Here is a 21109-nt window from a genome sequence, read left to right as displayed (position 1 = left end):
ATGCTCCTATTCTCTAAAATAACATAAAAGGAGTAGCCACTTGGTCAAGATTCCAGAAAACTGCTTCTTCCCAACTAACTGTAACTAGCAAAAGTCAAAGATATAAATAGCAGAGGAAGGGAATAATTGGAAAGAAATGAGAGCAATAGATTAATACAATGCTGTTCATTTTGCTACAGGGTGACTCAGGAGGACCACTGACCTGTTTGAAAGATGGACGCTATCAGGTCTATGGAGTAGTGAGCTGGGGAGATCGCTGTGGAGTGAAGAATAAACCTGGTGTTTATGCCCGTGTCACTAATTTCCTTAATTGGATTCAAGGAATAATTAACTAGTTTTTAATTTTTCAACATGGGAATGAAATCAAGATTTAAATTTGGAAGCTTGACTATAGTTTGTATTACTTATCCTGTATATTAATTGTTTTTAAAATATAACTAAATCATGTAGATATTTTTCAAAGAATACCTTGAAAGATAAGCCCTGTTTATAACGTATCACCCCAGCTGGAAATTACAATAATAATTCAAAAGTTAATATATTAAGCATTTCCATTTAGATATGACAGAGGAAGAGATGGAATATATATCTCCATACTGATTTTTGAACAGCTGAAAAATATTTTATATTGCAACTTTAATAAATTGAAGCACATTAATTATCATTTCATTTACTTACACTGTGTTTAACCAGGCATATTATATAATAATTTTCATTACAACACTCAGACCACTTCATGATAGGAGAACCTATAACAGTTGGAATGGTGACTGTCTACCATTTATTCTACAAACACTCAGAGCGCTCATAATAAGCCTCTATCTTTGCTACTTTAACAAAGGAATAAACAGCGCAAAAATCTCCCAAAGTTGTGAAGTGACAATTTAATGTACTAAATATTTGAGAATAATAAGAATCTTTTTACAGTTGACCATTATGACAACCTATTTCTTTATTTGGCATCTGAAATATAAACAGAAAACAATGGAAACCCACACCAACTCAATTGATATGCTTTATTTCATTATGTAAGTAATTACTTTCTCTTTAAAGTCTTTGATGCATCTGATCAGTGTCGACAAATGATGTAGATTTGATTGAAATATTTCCAAAGTTTCTGATAAACATCATTATCATTTCTGGTTCTAAGGTTTCAGACAAATGCAATAGTGTCCAGCCGTCTGTTTTGTTTTCAAAATTATAACAACTAATTCTGGTTAAAACTGCTTTTAAACCCTTTCCTACAATGTTACTGTTGCATTGCGCCCCAAGAAATAGATATAACAAGTCAGCCCTGCATAATAGGGAATATTAAAGTTTAACTTTGTCAAAGGATGATGTGAAGTTTGAGGAACTGACTGTATTTATTGCTTTGCTAGATACTTCAAGACCTTGACCACTGTAATTACATTGTCTTTCAACAGTATCATGAAAAATCTGTCATTTTTCTCAGCAGTGAACTCAAAGGCAATCCAAAGTGTCGGTTACAATTATTGCACTCTAATGCAACCAGAATTAATAGCAGTCATCATAATCAATTTGTTAAAAATACAGAGCTTTAAGCCTGACAGGATTGCAAACATTTTTCACCTGCTCTCATGGGTTAGGTGCTTTACTGGAATAATTATAAATGAATAATACCTGTTATCATTTATCATTGCTGCCTTATGTGTTCTGCTGTAAATTTTACTGCCCAGGTAAAACCTATCAGACCTTTCAGATAGATGTTATAGGGGCCAGTAACTGTATCCTGGCTGCTTCCCAAATACAATATATGACACAAAGCCAGCATTACACATGTTGACCTCAACGGTAGCCTTCAGAACACAACTGCAAGGAAGGAATGCAAGCCGTGATGGTGTCAGTTTAAAACTGACGCCTAATGCATTAGATTCGAAGGAAAAACTCTTGGAAGGGCAGACGAGCTGGCACATTTACCAGCCAACGGCAACAGACCGCAGTCAATCCTGCTTCCAGCTGTTGCACACCTCATTATGCCATGAGCACCAGATGGGCAAGGTCAAGGAAGTGGAAAGGCTGCTGCATAACCCCTCCTCCACTTAAGGAAAATTTATGCATAGCCCTCTCATCATGATCGTCTTTGCTTTGAAGTGGCTTGCATTAATTATTTTAGAAATGGGCACAGGAACTACTGAATTCCAGGAATGCATTCAGAGAAGATCAAACAAACTGGCATACTTATAGAAATTTTAATCAAGCGCCCTGGAAGTGGAGCACATGCTCCCATTCAGAGGACAGAGGCTCAGTTCCTTTCTTGTCCCTTCTGTCAGTAGCTGAGCACAGTTCCTGTGCTTTTTAAGTCATATCTCTGCAATCTTAGTCTTCCTCCTGTTTATAGACTGCTGAGGGTCCTGAACTTCACACAGTGCCAACAGTAGTTGCTCAAATGCTTAGATATTGAAGGATCTTACTGTTTAAATCTGGTCAATGACACTTCTAAAACAGTTTTATGTGTTTCATCCTGTCTGGAAGCGATTCACACCTGTCTGGGGTGATTCTTATTATCTCTTTGCCTGTTTCATGCATTGTCAACATCATGCAAGATTAAATATCATCTACTTGTGGATTAAGTCTATGGTGTCAGTTCCTTTTATGTTTCAATTCTTAGTACTCAGGCAGTCAGGAGGGCTGCAGTAATGAAGGCTGCTGCTTAGACATAGATCTTAAAACTCCTAAGTGTGAAATTGGGGTCAGCAGTACTCGCTGTTCGGCAACTCCGAGTGCTGTATGTGAATGAAAAATGGCATCCACCACACGTGCATACAGCTCTTCAATATTGCTCAAGACATCCACAGGTGACAAGGAAGAGTGAGCAGCCACAGATGAACAACACTGATATGATGCTAACGTTGCCAGTTTGAAAACCCACCCTCCAGCCTATAACCTCTCTTAACCTCATGTATAAAGCAGCCAGAGAACCTCATTTAAAAGAATCATCAGTTGCATTTGTTAGTTACTGGTTGATTCCTTCTGTTGTACCTATTTTACAAAGTTTTGGTGCTGCCAAGAGTTCTTTGAAGTTGCAAAAGTCCATAGGAAGTGTTATGACAGTAGTAAAGGTTATACTTGCTGACTTCTTTGCAAATCCAGACATTATGAGCAGTACAAAGCCTTAGAATACAGTTTATCTGGGCAGATGAGCAGAAGGTACCCACAAAAGGACAATCTGCTAGATGAGAGTGGAGGAGGAGGAGGAGGAGGAGGAGGAGGAGGAGGAGAAGAAAAGCTTTTAGCAGGGTGCCATACTCAACCAGCATGTTCAGAAAGCAATCTGCCTACATGAAGTTCAACAAGGAACACCTTCACTTAAATAAGAGCATCCGTACTGAAATTTGCCATCTGCTGTGCCCACAACTGCAGACTTCAGAGCAGGGCAAGGACTGCACTGCTAGTGACTGTCAAGGAGACTGTAGAAATTAACAGGCTGATGAAACTGGATATATATGAAACTTTTTTACAGTTTATATCTATTAAGGATAGTTACTAGGCACCATTGATCACTGATAGATAATTATATTTGATTCTGGATTCCTGAAGACCAGCAGGGAAAGGTAGAATAGAGGGCTTCCAGAGTGTCACTGACTGCTTCTACATCACAATGCAGGCACAGTGTGTCAAGTGGGATGTACAAGGAATGAAACAGATACCCTTTCGTCAAAAGCATCCAAAGGAAGCAACCCGTGCACATCAATGTTCGGTAGCCTGGCAGCAGTACTGAGGTCCTCATTCTGTGATGGTCCGATGTTCACCTTCTAGTTTTCTTTACCTATGAGTTGTGGCCATTGGCTTTCTAGGCCATTTCAGAGAGCAGTTAAAAGCTAATCACTTTGCTGAAGGAAAGGAGTCACATTTACCTTTCCTTAAAGTGCATAAGTGAATTAGATGGGCTTTTACAATTCAATAATTTCATAGTCACTATTACTGATTTTTGGCTTTTTTGTGCCAGATTAATCAATGACCTGAATTTAAAGTCCACAGCTGCCAAGAGAGATTTGAACTTGTGCCTCCAGATCCTTGATCCAGGCCTGTACACTTATAACCCAGTAACCTAACCACAATGCTACAGTGTCCTCATTCAAACCACCGTAATAACTTAAAAGTTGTTCACTAGGCAACAAGGATTAATTGTTGACAATATGGCCAATGACTCTTTTTCAGTCACAAACAGCATGCCTTCAATATTAATCTTGCTGTTACACAGAAGATAATAAAGCACAGTTTGCTCTGTAGGGTAAACCACATTGTTTGCATGACCAGTATCAGACTACTGAGACAGATACTCAACTGCAGGCTCTGTCCTGGGAAGAGATTACAAGGCAGAGACTGAAAAGGAATCAAGTAGGTTCTCAAAGCTTCCTTGAAACATTCCCACTCTTGAGACTGCATAGAGGAGAAGCAACCTTCACGATACAATTGGAAGCCAAGAGTCCATGCATCAGGAGCACACAGAAGGATTGAGGAAGAACTGCATCACCTCAGAAACTAGCTGCCCACTTGCGCCCATCAAGAAACTTCTGCCCCAGCTGTGGAAGAGTCTGCAGTTCCCACTTTGGCCTAATCAGTCAGCTCAAACCACACAAAACCAGACTGGAAGAAAGAGAAGCAGAGGGAGAGCTACCAGTTATGTGGAAAGCAGTTGTAGGCTGGAAAAGGAAGAAGAGGAAAAGAAGGAAAGAGCCAACCCAGACAGTCACTTCTGTTATAGAACAGTAATATTTCAGTGAAACCATGATCATGGATGATGTGTGTTATTTTCTAAGTTACTAGGGTTACCAGAGTTATTTGCTTTACCATGTGTATTTTCCAGTGGCTGCAAGCTCATGTGATTAATTACATGAATGGGACCTGGAGAAAAATCTTCTAAACCATTGCTGATGCCCAGCTCCTACTGTCCACACTTGTCCTCCAGTAACCTTACCTACAAACCAATTTCCCACTTCACCACCTTCTAAGTCTCTGCAGAGTGCCCATTAGCACTTAAAGCTTATTGCACAAAACATCACTGAGGGACAAATCTGAAGACAGGTTTGGCTGCCTGATTGTCAAAAGTTAGGTGGATTTTGCTGAAGCACCTTCAATAGTTTAAGTAGTTGTTGCTCAACAAAGAACACTCTTCCATCAGTTTTCTGTATCAAATATGGAATAGTGCTAAAGTGAAATGAGCTACTACTGGTTGGTCTACAGTAAAGGCTAATAACATTTGCCAACCATAAAAACACTTAAAAATTCAAGACTTCTATCACTTTTAATGCATACTTTTAAAAATTAGACAAAAAATTACAAGTTAAAATTGTTTAATGCATGAATGAATAGAAAATTAATAAAGAAAAGTACTTTGCAGTACAGAAGGTGCATTAATTATGTATGCAAAATTTGACTAAAAATTAAATGTAGCTTATACATAATGTTGGGGAAAATGTGCCATTTAAAAAGTAGGACAGCAATTAGCCGTGTGAGCATTTTATTTTTTATCAAGTTTCATCTTGAACCTTTTTGCTTGCAGTATCTCAGTTGCATCTGGCATCACATCTGTCTGCTGAGATTCTTCTGTACTTCTGTTTTCCTGAGCTCGCTGATAATAAAAAGGGGAACATGAGCTTTTGGCTTCATGCATAATAATTCTGTGTTAATTCTTTGCAGTCACATTCTATAAGACATCAATCATTTTCCAGCGCAACCATCAAGAAAACACAAAGAATAGCTTCAAGCATTAAAACCTCAGAAATTTAGGATACTTTAAATTGTCCTTCAATGTAATTTGATTAGACCTCTTCACATCATTCTGAGTACACAGACGTATAAACGATTTCCTGTACTTTAAAAAGGTAATTATTTAACTTGGTACTCCCCTAGGGAGCCTCATCTGCCAGAAGACATACCAGAAGCCAGGATGCACAGTACACTTTTATATTCTGACCATTCATTTCAAGGGTTAGTGTCATTCATTGAGCTTTTTGAAATACAAGCAAACTACCCACCAGAATGCTTCCTGAAGTTCCAGTTTTAATGCTTTATGATAACCTGGCGATACCCAAATGCATTGATCCTTGCTGGAATAGATCTAGGTCAGTAAAACTCCGAATGCTTAAATGCAGTTTAACCTGAATCTGCCATTTATTAAGATCTTCATTTGACATCAGATGTTGAATGTAAGTATGATATTCCTACATTCCCTGATGCTTTCAATTTGACTGTGGCTGTCATATTAAAGCTTTATATTTGGTGAACTCATTTCTTATCACACCCTATGTTACTCGGGGAACATACTGTTTAAATTTAGATCATATTTCTTCTGGTTCACTTATACGCTTTCAATATGTAAAGTGCCTTTAATGATCCTATGCTATTGATGCACAGATTCAAAGTTTAAGTTGTTTCATCAAAGCAAGGAAACCACCAATACATCAGACAAAAAGAATATTCTTCAAGAGTTTATGTGCTGCAAAATCTGGTTGTCTAACATTATAAAGGCAGAGAAATTTCACTAAGTTCCTCATGCTCCACATCACCATACGATAATTTTTAAAGCACATTTTGTGGAGTTAAAGGAACAGGAGCAGTACACAGTTATTCCTGGCCAATATCATGGTGGGTTTTGCTTATGGCAATTTCATGGTTGATAACTGTGGATGAGAATGATTATATCTATACTTATGACATTAGTAACAGAAAATGCTGGGAACACTCAGCGGTCAGACAGCATCTGTGGAGTTTACATTCTAGGCCAAACTGAAACGTTAACTCTGTCTCTCTTTCTACACTTGCTGCCAGACCTTTCTAGCATTTTATGGTTTTATTTCAGATTTCCAGCATCTGCAGTTTTTTGCCTTTCTATACTGATGATGATGTTGGTTTGATGGGTGTATTATAATCAATAATAATTGACTGATACAATAACTCGTCACATGCCCTTACGTAACACTACTCACCATGAACTGCTCAAACTGAATGGCAGCATCCTGAGGGTCCAGCCCTTGTGCACAGGACAGGTTAGCAGCACGCCTGACCAGTTCAACTTTATGATAACCTGGCGGTGTCCAACCAATCCCACGAGTCCAGTTAAGGTCAGATTTGTATGCAACCTAGGAAAACATCTACTGTCAATGAGCAGGAATGAGAAACCTCCTGGTCACTTTGCCCCAGAATCACCCAGGATATAAAAAGCACTTTTCAACATCTTAAACCAGAGCACTGACTTACAGTAGTTAGTGGGGAGACTTTTGGCTTCAGCAGACATGCTGAATTTGTTAATTAGTGCCTTCATATAGTTCAATCACATTTTCCAGTTATGTTGCCCTTCTTTTATATTCTCTTGGGTTATTTCTCATTAAGAAAGCGGTGAGGGAACCCAATTACCAGGACTCTGTCATTGTTGCCCTTTGTCCAAGGACATGAATGCTGGGCTTGGGACATTCCTATCTTTCTCATCTGTATTGTGAACAAATTCCTTGCCTCACCACTTCCAGTCTAGGACTAGAAGAATTGCTCGGGTTCCTATACACTGTGACATAGTAAATGCATTCAAAAAGAACAAATTTGCCATGTCACTACATGGTTATATCTGAGCCACTCTTCCATCAGTTGTGTGGAAAGCACATATACTAAGCTGCTTTCCACTTGTCCTTGCAAAAAGCTCACACTATCTGTTCAAACTTATGTGCAAGATTGTTTAAGAAAACAATTGCCATTACTTACATCACTTTGTAGTTTGTAAGCTTCTCGAGCATGCTTCACATTTAGTTGCTCTGGGTCACATGTCCATTGATGCAAGTGCTGCCTGTAGTTAATATTACTGGCTTGCTCCTGACTTCTTTTAGCTTGTACAAAACCAGGCTGGTCCACGTGTATTCGATACTTGGATTTGCCCTCCTCAAATTGTCTCTTGTATTCATTGGCACTCTGCAGTCTGCTGGCAGCCAGGAAATGCTTCATTTTTCTATCATCTTCAACAGTGCGGCAGCCTATCTGTTGGCCCCTCTCTCGCACAAATGCCTGCTTGTATTTGTACTACCAGGAAAAGAAAGCTTTTTAAACCAGATGTATTTACACACTTCTAATGCTGTAAAGACCAAGCTTACAATTTTATTATGTCAAAATTGTTTTATCAATCATCACTATGTTACCCATCCTAAGCAATCATTAAAATCTACATTTAAACTTTATGACTGATAGTAATTATTCTTTTATAAAAGGCAAGCACAAACCATCAATATTATTTGTGTACATTATGTGAAAACAATTCCAAAAATGTAATGTATTCAGTTACATTGATCCAAAACGTTGCACAGTAAAATCTAAGCAATTTTTATAAATTGTAAAAGGTAGCAGACTTTTTTATGGATTGGATCTCATTAAACTTTTGTGTTACAGACAATAAGAAGCCTCTAGTTTTTCATATCTTCAAGCAAGTAAAATGTAGATATCAATTACTATATAACAAAAACAGTAGATGTAAATTGGGCTCAAATATTTAGACAGAGACTTTACATTTTGCCCGAAAATATTGGTTCTTACATCGCTGGCTATTTCCCTGGATGCTTTGGCTGTCTGGAAGGGAATAGCATCCAACCTAAGGTCATAACCCAGTGCCCTTGTCTGTTCCCAAGATGTCTTGTAAGCTTTCTGTAATATTAAAAACAACAATTCATTTTCTGCAATAGGAGTTCTCTCACATCTGGTTCTCCTTACCACATTGGAGATAGCATTCCCAGTTCCCCACCAAAACCCTGAACGAATAGCAGGATGTGCACAAGGTTGGTCTTGGATGGCTGTTCCTGTAAAAGAGCAGCAGGCATCTTCTTGTTGCCTTCTTACAGCATTTGAGCTGAATTCAGGAATCCAGCAAAGTAATGTTGAACATCAATGGCAGACAATAATCCACAAAATTGACTGTCTATAACAATTTCCATTCACTTCAAGTACATATTAAAAACTCACTGCCACCTAAAATAAATGCTGCTGTGAAGTTAACAGTGTTAATATTATAAAGAGCTTCTTATTAAATAAAAACTTGCACTTCAATCATCTAGCAGTTGTTCATTTTTCTAATTCAGCTCTTCTCATGCATAGATAGGTATTGTTGTTTTCATATTTTCACACTGATTAAGAATCAATCAGGCCACAGCAATCATCTTTGTGTGCTAATAGTATGGTTCATTCCATATGGAATGAGCATTTTATGGCCCCACAACTTATACAATATAAATGTGGACACACATACCCACCACTGGCGATGATTTCACTTGTCAGGACTGCCTGACCAAAGTTCAAACCCTCCACCTTTTGACCCAAAGGCAGAAATATTTGCAATAAGTCATAGCTCACTATAATTGGCAGTGTTGGCATGGACAAATTGAAACAATGGAATGTCACTGAGTCACACATCACAGAAACAGGCCCTTCAGCCCAACTCATCCATGCTGACCAAGATGCCCATCTAAGCTAATCCCATTTACCCGCGTTTTTCCCACATAATGGGTTGCAAACTTTTACTAAATATATAATATAATCAGCAGCAGCCATGTTGTAGTCCTCTAGAAGAAGAAAACTACTAATTAAATTTAATTATGTGAGAAGCTAATACTCAGTCCAACAACTTACATCACTGATGTTGTAGGCATTGATTCGTGCTCGCAAGAAATCAGGGTGGTCAGGTGGTATTGTAGATCTATGCATAGTCTGCGCATATCTGGATCGGTACAATCTCTGAAACACAACGCACCATTAAATTAAATCTCACCTCAAACTCAATTTTCTCCCAAGTGAGAGTGCAGTTGCCATTAGCATATTGTTGATCAGCAAAGACCAAAGCAAATCGATATTTGACTGGATGAAAAACTGACCAAATGGATATGTACCTCATTTACCTTACAAGGTTTGTAATACATACTGTAAAATTATAGGAATACTTATTATTTTTCTTGACTGATGCAAGATACCAGTAACTGAATATTCAATCATTTTACTTTCTATTGATTATATTTAGACCTGGCCAGCACTGAATAAGAGACAAAAGACAGCAATATAGCAAAATACGTTAAACTATTATAAAGTTAAAACAAGGTTGTTGTAATATCATATAAAGATTGTAATTGTTTGCTACTGTGATTAGTAAACATTTGGAAACTTATAGCATACTATCTACATTTGGAAAGTTGGCTCTTTGTTAACTTATATTAATGCTTTAAGTCTAGAACATTCTTTCGTAGCTCTCAAAAAAATACAAATTGTATGTTATTTCATCTGTACAATAAATATCAGAAACAGATCACTGTGATAGAACTGGACTTTACCTTTGCTTAAACAACTGGAAGAAATTAATTAAGCACCGAAGGTTAGACCTATCATCCCAACCCAAGCCCCACAGGCCTCAATTATGTGTGTCAAATCTGGGCTGGGCTGGGCTGCCTGTACATTCTGATACAACATTCGGGCTCAGTTCAGGTTGGGTTGTGCAGGTCTGGGTGATTTCCTTAATATTACCACATCTGTCCTCTGTTCTTCTTCTTCAGACAGATTAACAGCGTCTGTGAGATTGTTATATTTAAGGCATGGTTGGGTCAGGACAGTGTGTGGGAAAAAAAGCGCAAGTGTGAGGCTTGAGTCAGATTCAGCTTGCCGTGATCAGGTTGGGTCAGGTTTTAATTTTACATTTATGCAAAACCCTACCAAAGAGAGCTGTGGATGCAACAAAACCAGTACACTATACCACAACAGTTCAGCCTGGTCATGGCTTAATAAATAACTTATCTAGTGAATGGTAACCACACATTCAAGATCTAAAGCCTAGAAACTGGATCAAGTAGGACACACCTTTTAGGCATTAACCATGCAGGATTCACTTTTCCTCTAGGATCATTTCTGGTTAAAATTATGTTTGTTGTGAATCTGGACAAAGCACTTCTTTGCAAGAGCTTTATTAGTGACCCTGACCTTATCCAGCAGGAGGCCTGCAATAAATAATGTCAGTAATCATACACCCCACATTTCTGCCTGTACCAAGATAAACTGGAGCTCAAGGCTCCGCATTATAGTTGTTCTGCAACAGTCCAAAAGCACATGTTGCTAACAGGATGCTCTTCACACAATTTAAATGGGGACCCTATTTAGACTCTAGGTGACCCAACTACACAGATTCAGAGCTGACTGCTGCTTCTCAAACACTTTCCAACTCCATGAAGTTTGTGCCCACTAACAAAGAGTGGTTTCTCCAGTAGTTGCCTGCTGAGGTACTCATTCCACACACAGCAAGCAGCACTCCACTACCAAAGATGCTGTTATGACTCGGGCTGGCCAAGTAAGATAGATTGGGCTCCTCATGGCAGGAGGCCTATCAACAAAGAACCTGAGCCTAGAGACGCCACATCCTGCCTGGACTTTCCTGATGCATTCACAGCTCAGGGTTTCCAAGGCTGTTGTCACTGAGGTACTTGAAATGCTTGGGAGGATCTTCGGCCATATCTGATGCTGGATTGCTCTCCCTGTGTAAGTCAAGATCATATTGTTGCTCAACTTCCTCACCACAGCATCGTTCCAAGTGGATACACCAGATCTCGGCTGTGTCTCCCAATTTGCCGCTCAATGTTGCATCAGAAAGGTCACTGAAGCATTTTATTAACAAACTAAATTATTTCATCTGCTTTGATTTCAGTGAGAAACAGGTGGGATCTTACGCATTGGAATTTCCCAGGATTGATGGCTTCCCAGAGTACAGGCCGCCATTGACTCCATTCATGAGCTCCTATTAACAAACTGGATCTTTTCATCAACAGGAGGGGTTTCCACTACCTCAATGTGCAGCTTGCCGTGGTCCATAAGAATAATCGTCTCATGATGAACGCCATGTTCCCAGAAAGCACACAGACTCCTTCATTCTAAAGATGCCCACACCACTGGACCTCTGAGAGAAACAACACTGCCAGAAGGATAAATCCTGGTGGATGAGGGCTACTCTCTACTTCCATGGCTGCTCACACCAGTGCTGCTCTACGACCATAGCAGCTGAGTGCAGACGCAATGAGAGCCACATAAATAGCATGGTCATAGTGGAAGACACCTACATCAATCTAGGGGCCTATTGCAGTACTTATCACACATGTGCAGGGACTTACTATTGCACAGAAACATAGAAGAAAGAGTAGGCCATTCAGCCCTTCAATCCTGCTCTCCCATTCAATACAATCGTAGCTGATCCATTCTCTCCCAACACCCCTTGATGCGTTGATATCTATCTATCTTAAATATATTCAGCAACGTCTTCCCGTAATAGAGAATTCCACAGGGATTGCCACCTTCTGAGAGAAGAAATTTCTCCTCATCTGAGTCCTAAGTATCTTACCCCTTATCTCGAGATTGGGTCCAGCTACACACTGTACAGCCAAGCAAACCAAGGACAGCAACCAGAGCCAGAGGAAAAGCAGGAAAGAAACCTGGAACCCACAGACCATAAGGCAAACTTGAAGAACAATGGGAACAAGAGGACCAGAAGGAAGAAGGCAGTTGCTAGGAGAATGTCCTTGACCTGAAATGGTAACTCCATTTGTTTCTACATTGAAATCTGACTTTTATCTCTGATTTCCAGCACGCTTGTATTAATGTCCAATTTTATTCAGAGTTAATCTCTGGGTAGCAATATGTTAGCTGGGGGTGACCTGGACTAAGTTCCAAGTTTCATAAATCAGGAAGAGCAATAACAACAGAATGATGTCTCCCCTTCCCCCAACCTCCCCACCAATCTAAGAATAAACTGTAAACCTGCCACCTACTGATGGATTGAATATCATTACTACCGTACTAGGCAGCATAACTCACAACCCAGACTTGTACTAAGGGGAAGCTTTTGCTTGGCTGGCTTATAATTTTTTTTGATTCACCCACTTGGGGACAGGACCATTGAAGCGATAATTACTATTCGGCCACTAGCAGATCAAGTTTGACAGCACATCTTTCCTTTGCCTCTATTCTGCTCCCCACTCCTGCAAGAAAATCAGTGAATTTGCTAAAATTACAATAGATTTCTATTTGCTTTCGATACTACAGTCAAAGGAAACGGAGATAGAGGTATGTTCTCTGAATTAATTATTGCCTTTCCATCAAACTACATTCACTTATTCTGGTGCAGAAATTCTATCACAGATCTGAAGGGGAAAATTGGATGCAGCACTAAAACATTATTGCCACATGAAAGGATACTTCAAATCCCTCCCTTAACATACATCGCTGCATTGCAGGTAGCTTGTCTTAGCATGGGTGATGTCTGCAGAATCAGTCACACTTGTAAACTTCAAGGTATCAGGATGCTGTCTGTACTTTTTCTGTAGAACAAAGAAATGGAACATTTAATTAAATATAATGTTGAAAATAAAAAAATACTAAGTACCTAATGGATTCAGACTCTCTTCCCCCATATCTGTTCTAGGAGTGTCACTTCTGCTCAAGGATGTTTATAATGTATTGGTAGTGTGATATTAATCTTCATGTGTCCCTTCTATCAGTGAGAGTCTTTTCCTGATAAATATACCAACTAATTCTGCTAAGGAGACCAGACATCACTAAATGACCAGAAGAGCAAATTAACACTGGCTAAAGGCCTTATTCAGGGGCTACAAAGATGAATTTCATATGGAAATATTAATGTACGTTTAGTATGTTAATTCACTATATTCCTTTTAGGAAAAGCTAAAGAAGCAGACTCGGTTCATGTCATGACCAATTATTTAATTACAATTTTCTTAAGTAAGACAAATACTTTGCCACAAGATTCAAAGTATAAAATGTTGAGCGGGAATACATTATTCCATCTGATCTATCATGATCGTCGAAAGACTTCTACAGTTTTCGACTCGTCAGAAATCTGGGATAGCGTTGCACCTGTCTAACTGAACTGCTGCTCACTTTGACAAGTTTTCTAGAGCAGCTTAATTCATGGGAAGATTCCAGGCAGTAATGGTGTTCAGTAAGGAGGAAGCCTCCACCTCACGTCTGCCTGAAATCCAGTTGAAATCCAGCAGAGTTAGGACTTGGAAAAGCCATTTTCAACAACCTTCAATAGCATGGATGATAAATGATTACCTCACTGATAAGTTCGCCAGCCTTCTTCACTGCCTCAATCTGTGGAGAACCCTGGGTCATCCATGCAACACCTCTGAGAAAGCTTAGATCAGACTTATACTGTATCTATAGAAATTAGAGAGAAGCATGTATTAATTTACGATGCATGCAATATAAACAGCAAGCAGTTGTGGAAAACAAGAGAGAAATTAAATTAGAGATAAAAAAATCATCGTGCAAATTCAGCAATGCTTCAGATAGAGAAAATATGTTGCCACATTATAGGAATCTCAATTAGAAGAAGATTCACAACAGTACATAACTGTAGAATGAACACAAAATAAAGTAAATATGAAATTAATTCCTTCCATCTGCCGTGTACAATCCATCACCTTAAAAACTCTATCCCACTCTTTTTAATGTCAAACTCCAGAATATCTCTGTTCCCACACAGCCCTTGAAGAAATATCACCAAGATCTGAAGATGTACGGTACTAGGAAACAATTACTTAATACTGTCATAGAGCCATACAGCACAGAAACAGGCCTTTCATCCCAACTCGTCCATGCCGACCAAGATGCCCATCTAAGCTAGTCCCATTTGCCGTATTTGGCCCATATCAATCTAAACATTTCCTATCCATGTACCTGTCCAAATGTCTTCTAAGTGTTGTTATTGTACCTGCCTCACCCAATTCCTCTAGCAGCTCATTCCATATATGTACCACGTTCTGCATGAAAAATTTGCCCCTTGGGTTCCTATTAAATCTTTCCCCTCTCACCTTAAACCCATGCCCTCCAATGCTTGATTCCCCGACTGTGGGAAAAAGTCTGTCTGAATTCACCCTACCTATGCCTCTCGTGATTTTATATGCCTCTACAAGGTCACCCCTCAGTCTTCTACGTTCCAAGGATGAAGTGCTAGCCTGCTCAGCCTCTCCCTATAACTCAGGGCCTTTAGTCCTGGCAACACCCTCAAACCTGTCAATGGCCAGACAGACCAGTCGGAATAAATCCCAGCAAATTTTCTTCATTTTCATGTAAAACATTCTTTTTAAACCATTATCATCATAATCAACGAAATGCACTATTAGGTCTAACTGTTCAAAATGGCCACAATGTGTGATAAAACCTACTGGCAATAGTCCTTGCACAAAGCACCTGACTGCCCTGTGGGGAGAAAATTAGAGAGACGTGAAAAATGAATTAATTCAAGGAAGCACATCAAGCTATTGGCTCAAGTACTTCCGAAGGAAGGTTACAAGGCTCAAAATTGCTCAATTGCTCACATTCCATATATAGAACAAATGGAAGGTCTAGCAATGTTTTAGGTGAATTAGTTCTCAACTCTCATGTTTTAATCTTTAGTTTTGAAATCCTGACATTAGACAGCACTGAGTTTGAAAAGCTGCACTGAGTTTAGATTTTGTCACAGATCATCAATTCTGCTGGCTCAATAGTGCTCATCGTTGGGTATGCCTTTCACAATGCTCTAGCTTCAGCTGATGTTCAGGTTAATATTGGCAGAAGGCTCCTGCACTAAATCTGGTCCCAGCACCCTCTCAACAATAGTGCCAATATAGATTCCACGTTTTGAAATCACTTTAGAGATGAAATTGGCCAGCACCACCAATAATTTTTTGATGAGGGCAAAGTGGTTGATTGTAGTCTAAATGGTCCTTAGCAAGGCTTTTGATAAGGTCCTATATAAGAGATGGTTTCAAGAGTTAGAGCCCATTGGATAAAAGGCAGGTTTGCAAAGGGTTCAGTGCTGGGACTCTTACTGCTTGTTACACACATTAATGATCTGGATGTGAATATAGGAGGTATGATTAGTAAGTTGGGGTTGGAATGTTATTGACACTTATACAGTGAAAATCTTGTCTTGCATACCATCCATATAAATCAATTCATTACACAGCGCATTGAGGTAGTACAAGGTAAAACAATACACAATGCAGTGTAAAGTGTCACAGCTACAGAGAAAGTGCAGTGCAGGTAGACAATAAGGTGCAAGGTCATAACAAGGTAGATTGTGAGATCGAGTCCATCTTATCGTATTAGGGAACCATTCAATAGTCTTATAACAGCAGGATAGAAACTGTCCTTGAGCCTGGTGGTACATGCTTTCAGACTTTTGTATCTTCCACCTGATGGGAGAGGGGAGAAGAGAGAATGTCCAGGGTGGGTGGGATCTTTAATTATGCTGGCTGCTTTACCGAGGCAATGAGAAGTATAGACAGAGTCCGTGGAGGGGAGGTTGGTGTCTGTGATGTGCTGAGCTGTGTCCACAACTCTCTGCAGTTTCTTGTGGCCCCGGGCAGAGCAGTTACCATACCAAGACGTGAGGCATCCAGATAGGATGCTTTCTATGGCGCATCGATAAAAGTTGGTGAGTGTCAAGTTTATAGGTGATACAAAAATTGCTGATGTTGTTGATAGTGAAGAGGGTGGTATTAGGGCGCAGGATGATACGAAGAGTTGGTAAGATGGGTAAAACAATGGCAAGTGGAATATAATCCTGACAAGTGTGAAGTGATACATTTTGAGAATACTAATAAGGATAGGGATGTACTCAAGTAAAAGCAGGACCCTATAGAGGAGTAAGGAACAGAAGGACCTTGCTGTACAAGTTCAAGGATCTCTGAAGGTGGCTGCATAGGTAGATAAGGCATTTGAGCTGCTAGTCTTCATTAGCTGGGGCACAGAATATAAGAGAAGAACGTTTCTTGTCCAACTTCAGAAAACATAGTTAGGGCACAGCTGAACCATTGTGTGCAGTACTGGTTACCACACTATAGGAAGGACATGATTGCACTGGAGAGATGCAGAGGAAATTCACCAGGATGTTGCCTGTGATAGAGCATTACAGGTAAGAAGATAGACTAAATAGGCTGGGGTTATTTTCCTTGGAACATTGGATGCTGAGGGTGAACCTGATTGAGGTATACAAAATTATAAGGGCCATAGATAGAGTAGATAGCAAGAAGATTTTCTCCATAGTGAAAGTATCCAAAATCAGACAGGTTTCATGTAATAAGTAGGAGGTTTAGAGGGGATTTAAGAAAGAATTTATTTTTAGTAAGGCATTCAACAAGATCCCTCATGGTAGGCTCATCCAGAAGATTAAGATGCATGGGATCCATGGTGACTTGGCCATTTGGATTCAGAACTGGCTTGCCCATAGAAGACAGAGGGTAGTGGTCAATGGGTCACACTCTGGTTAGAGGTCCATGACTAGTGGTGTTCTGCAGAAATCCGGACTTGCACCTTTGCTGTTTGTGATATATAAATAACTTGGATGAAAAAGCGGATGGGCGGGTTAGTAAGTTTGCAGGTGATACAAAGATTAGTGGCATTGTGGATAGTGTAGAAGATTGCCAAAGGATACAGCGGATACAGATCAGTTGCAGATAGGGGCAGAGAAATGGCAGATGGAGTATAATCCAAACAAATGTGAGGTGTGGCACTTTGAGTGATCAAATGTAAAGTACACAGTTAATGGTAGGGCCCTTAGCAACACTGATGTACAGAGAGATCTTAGGGTCCAAGTTAATTGCTTCCTGAAAACGGCCTCACAAATTGTTAGGGTGTATGGTATGCATGTCCTTATTAGTCAAGGCACTGAGTTCAATAGTCAGGAAGTTATGTTGCAGCTTTATAAAACCCTAGTTAGGCCACATGTGGAATACTGCTTTCAATTCTGGTCGCCCCATTATAGAAAGGATGTGGAGGCTTTGGAGAGGGTACAGAAGAGGTCTACCAGGATGCTGCCTGGATTAAAGGGCAGGTGCTATAAGGAGAGGTTGGACAAACTAGGGTTGTTTTCTCTGGAGCAGTAGACACTGAAGGGAGACCTGATAGAAGTTTATAAAGTTAAGAGAGGCATATTTAGAGTAGGCAGTCGGTATCTTTCTCCCAGGGTTGAAATGCCTAATACTAGAGGGCATGCATTTAAGGTGAGAGGGGTAAAGTTCAAAGGAGATGTGCGGGGCAAGTTTTTTTTTTACACACAGAGAGCGGTGAGTGCCTGGAATGCGCTGCCAGGGGTGGTGGGGAGGCAGATTCAATAGATGTATATAAAGGCTCTTAGATACATGAACATACAGAGAATGGAGGCATATGGACCATGTGCAGGCAGGAAGGATTAGTGTATTAGGTATCGTTAGCTTAATTAGATTGGCACAATATCATAGGCCGAATGGCCTGTTCTTGTGCTATACTGTTCTATGTTCTTAATCAGGGGTGGTTGTAAGCTGGAACACACTTCCTGAGAGAATGGTGGAGGCAGAAACTCTTACAACATTTAATAAGTATCCAGATGAGCACTTGAATCACCAAATCATAGAAAGTTATGAGCTAAGTGCTGGAAAATAGGATTAATGTAGGGACAGGTCGACATGGCATTTCTTCTGTGCTGAATGACTTAATGACATAATAAATCAGGCAAAAGCAAATCATCAGCCCAATTTATAACAAATATACCAAACTGTGTTAAAATCCATTTGTAGACTCACCTCACTCTGCTGATTATATGCTTTCTTTGCCAATTGTGTCTTCATGTCATTTGGCAGCACTGTATAAGAATGAAACAACTTCTTGTAACCCAAGTCACTGCCAAAGCCTGGGCATTCCGAGCATGCACCAGGTTCACATGTCCATTGATAAGTGAAACTGAGTCCGGTTTCTTGGCGATTCTTTCTTGTACAGTTTGTCGCTCTGTAACTTGGCCGACTTGCATGCAGTGCAGCATGTTGGGGTCATCTAGTATGCTTCTTGGCACCGATATGTTTTTCCCCTCTCCCTGACAAAAGCATTCTTGTATTGATACTGAAAAAATGAATAGGTCAAAAATCTGGTGAAAAATTACTACAAATTTCATCAACAACCTATGTGCATTAAAGAGAGGAAATCAGGAAGTTGATGTGCGAATTTCCCTCTGCCTCCAGAAGCTTCTACATCTCTCCAAGAAACATCTGTAATTACAAGATACATTCGCTCTAAACTGACCTGGAATATTGACTCTGTTTCTCCCTCCACAGATGCTGCCTGACCTGCAGAGTATCTCCTGCATTTTCTGTTTTTATTTCCAGCATCTGCAATTTTCTGCTTTTACACTACTGAGAAAGTGAGGGCTCTTTGTTCCAGTGTTATTTCAACAGTGTGGTTATCTCTAATCACTTGTGAGCTATTCTCTGGTCGTGAAAACTAACTTTTAGAACCATTATGTCTTAAAATGTTAATTGATGACTGAATTTTTTTTAGCGTTTTCTTTTTGTCTCTTACCTTTCTCTCTATTAATCTTGACTTCTTTTCCACCCTTAACTTTGTTCTTGTGCATGGTTTGGCACAGAGTGTGAATGAAATGAACAGTTGGAACCATTCGTTCGACACTTACCACAAATTGCCAACTAAATATTTCTTTGCAGCAACAATATTAACATTTCACATCATAGCCACTGAACACAGAATTAATACAACCAAAATTTATAACATTTCAGTCACCCTTTTATAGATGTAATGATGAAAACTGAATATTAAACATAATAAATGTTCTATATCACTTAAGGTAGGTCAATTACAACTTACTAAATTAAACTAAAAAAACAAATACTTATGTTTAATCTATTAAGTTGTTAACGTATTTAAATGTTTCCGTCATTAGGAGTATAACCGAGGGAGATTCCAGTGACTGACCGCTCACCTCAAGCCTAAAAAGTGATTTCTAGAAATCTGGTAATGACAATATGGGCATGTTTGGCCTCCTGAATCAACACTTCAGCGAGTGTTTAAGTGGTTGATAACCACTTCTAGCCAAAGTAGCCAAGAGGCTGTCTTTGAAGCCAATAAACTAGAGTGGTCCTTGTTCGACTCTAACTTTGAAGGAGAAAAGCAGAAGTATTAGCAAAGAAAGCTGGTTGCTCTTTCTTCAGGCCTCAAGAGAATTTGCCACTGAACTCTCCCAAAAGACAGCTTCAAGTTTCTTTTGAAGATTTTGGTAAGATCAGGAGGAGCAGGGAATGTTCCAAGGGCTCCACAAAATCGGCCTGTTGTTGTAGCTTGTCCCACAACCCTACCTAACTCTGACCATGCCAAATGGACCGACTATCTTCCCCTCTCTCTAACTGGATGATCTTGCATTTGTTCAGACAACAGCCATATTGTTTGAGGGTCACACAGCTGATATTATGTCCATTCAGCGAACACCATGAAGTTTTCATCCCACTGTTCCTTGACTGCAAATACCCACAAACACGGATTATGTAAATGCATTACATGCAAAATTAGTAAATACATTTTACGCATGAATCTGATAAGCTTTCCTCTTACATCACTTGCTATTTTCTGGATGCTTTCGCACTCTGGAAAGGAATGGCTTCCAGGGTCAATTGTATCCGAGAGCTCGCTGGTTCAGCCATGATTGTTTATACTCACCTGCAGAGGGGCAGAATTTAATGCTGGTTATGTACTTAAAAAATAAAAGCTTAAAGAAAATCGACTGACTACTAAGGAGAAGAATTTTACCTCACTGAGATTTGCTGAATTAACCCTTGCCCGAATATATTCAGGTGAACTAACAATTGCAGTGTAATGATGTCGTGCATCTTCTCCTGCAGCTTTGTACAAGCGCTGGAAGGCAAATAATGTAAATAGTTATTTGTACACCATGTCCATGCATTATCTAGCAACTTTCACTCAACATGCCCTTTTAAGAGTTTAATGGTAGCTGTTTAACACCTAGCATCCAGAAGCAAATGCAAATAGTTCCAACACAAGATGGAGAAGGATGGATGTGTGGATTCAGTGGTGCTTAAGCCTATGGCACCACTGACGTCTGCAGCAGTGGCTCACAATATAAATGGATGTTGGCACATTGCACAACCCATCACATACTATGCCTGTTAAAGCACAAATGCATGAGAGAAATTGGTCCCCAAAGCAGCAGAATCACAGAAACTGAAACAAGGGTTGTCATAGATCAAATCAAAGAGAGAGACAGAGCGACAGAGAAAGTAGCAGAGATCAAGGAGATCTTGTA

At 39.6% G+C, this 21109-nt stretch overlaps 2 protein-coding genes across 3 annotated transcripts in view; one reads left to right on the top strand and one right to left on the bottom strand.

The window, feature by feature from the left end:
* Window positions 1-2585, top strand: part of LOC127577040 (hyaluronan-binding protein 2-like) — a 42989-nt gene extending 40404 nt beyond the window's left edge. For both annotated transcript variants that reach the window (XM_052027923.1, XM_052027921.1), the window contains exon 13: window positions 180-2585. In XM_052027923.1, coding sequence (XP_051883883.1) covers window positions 180-335 — 156 coding nt within the window. In that variant the 3' untranslated portion in view covers window positions 336-2585. The remainder of the gene's footprint in view (window positions 1-179) is intronic.
* A 2710-nt stretch (window positions 2586-5295) lies between these two features.
* The window catches only part of nrap (nebulin-related anchoring protein), a 74581-nt gene continuing 58767 nt past the window's right edge, over window positions 5296-21109 (bottom strand). Inside the window, 16 exon segments of the mRNA XM_052027930.1 lie at window positions 5296-5593; window positions 6951-7103; window positions 7717-8028; window positions 8536-8643; window positions 9622-9726; window positions 13236-13334; window positions 14092-14196; window positions 18588-18688; window positions 18691-18723; window positions 18726-18795; window positions 18797-18844; window positions 18847-18900; window positions 20401-20417; window positions 20420-20461; window positions 20464-20500; window positions 20578-20700. Coding sequence (XP_051883890.1) covers window positions 5483-5593; window positions 6951-7103; window positions 7717-8028; window positions 8536-8643; window positions 9622-9726; window positions 13236-13334; window positions 14092-14196; window positions 18588-18688; window positions 18691-18723; window positions 18726-18795; window positions 18797-18844; window positions 18847-18900; window positions 20401-20417; window positions 20420-20461; window positions 20464-20500; window positions 20578-20700 — 1518 coding nt within the window. The 3' untranslated portion in view covers window positions 5296-5482.

This window comes from Pristis pectinata, chromosome 12 (genome assembly GCF_009764475.1).
Source record: "Pristis pectinata isolate sPriPec2 chromosome 12, sPriPec2.1.pri, whole genome shotgun sequence".
In the NCBI taxonomy this organism is placed as follows: Eukaryota; Metazoa; Chordata; class Chondrichthyes; order Rhinopristiformes; family Pristidae; genus Pristis; species Pristis pectinata.
Note: the sequence above shows the minus strand (reverse complement) of the source record. Positions and strands in the feature narration are given on the sequence as shown.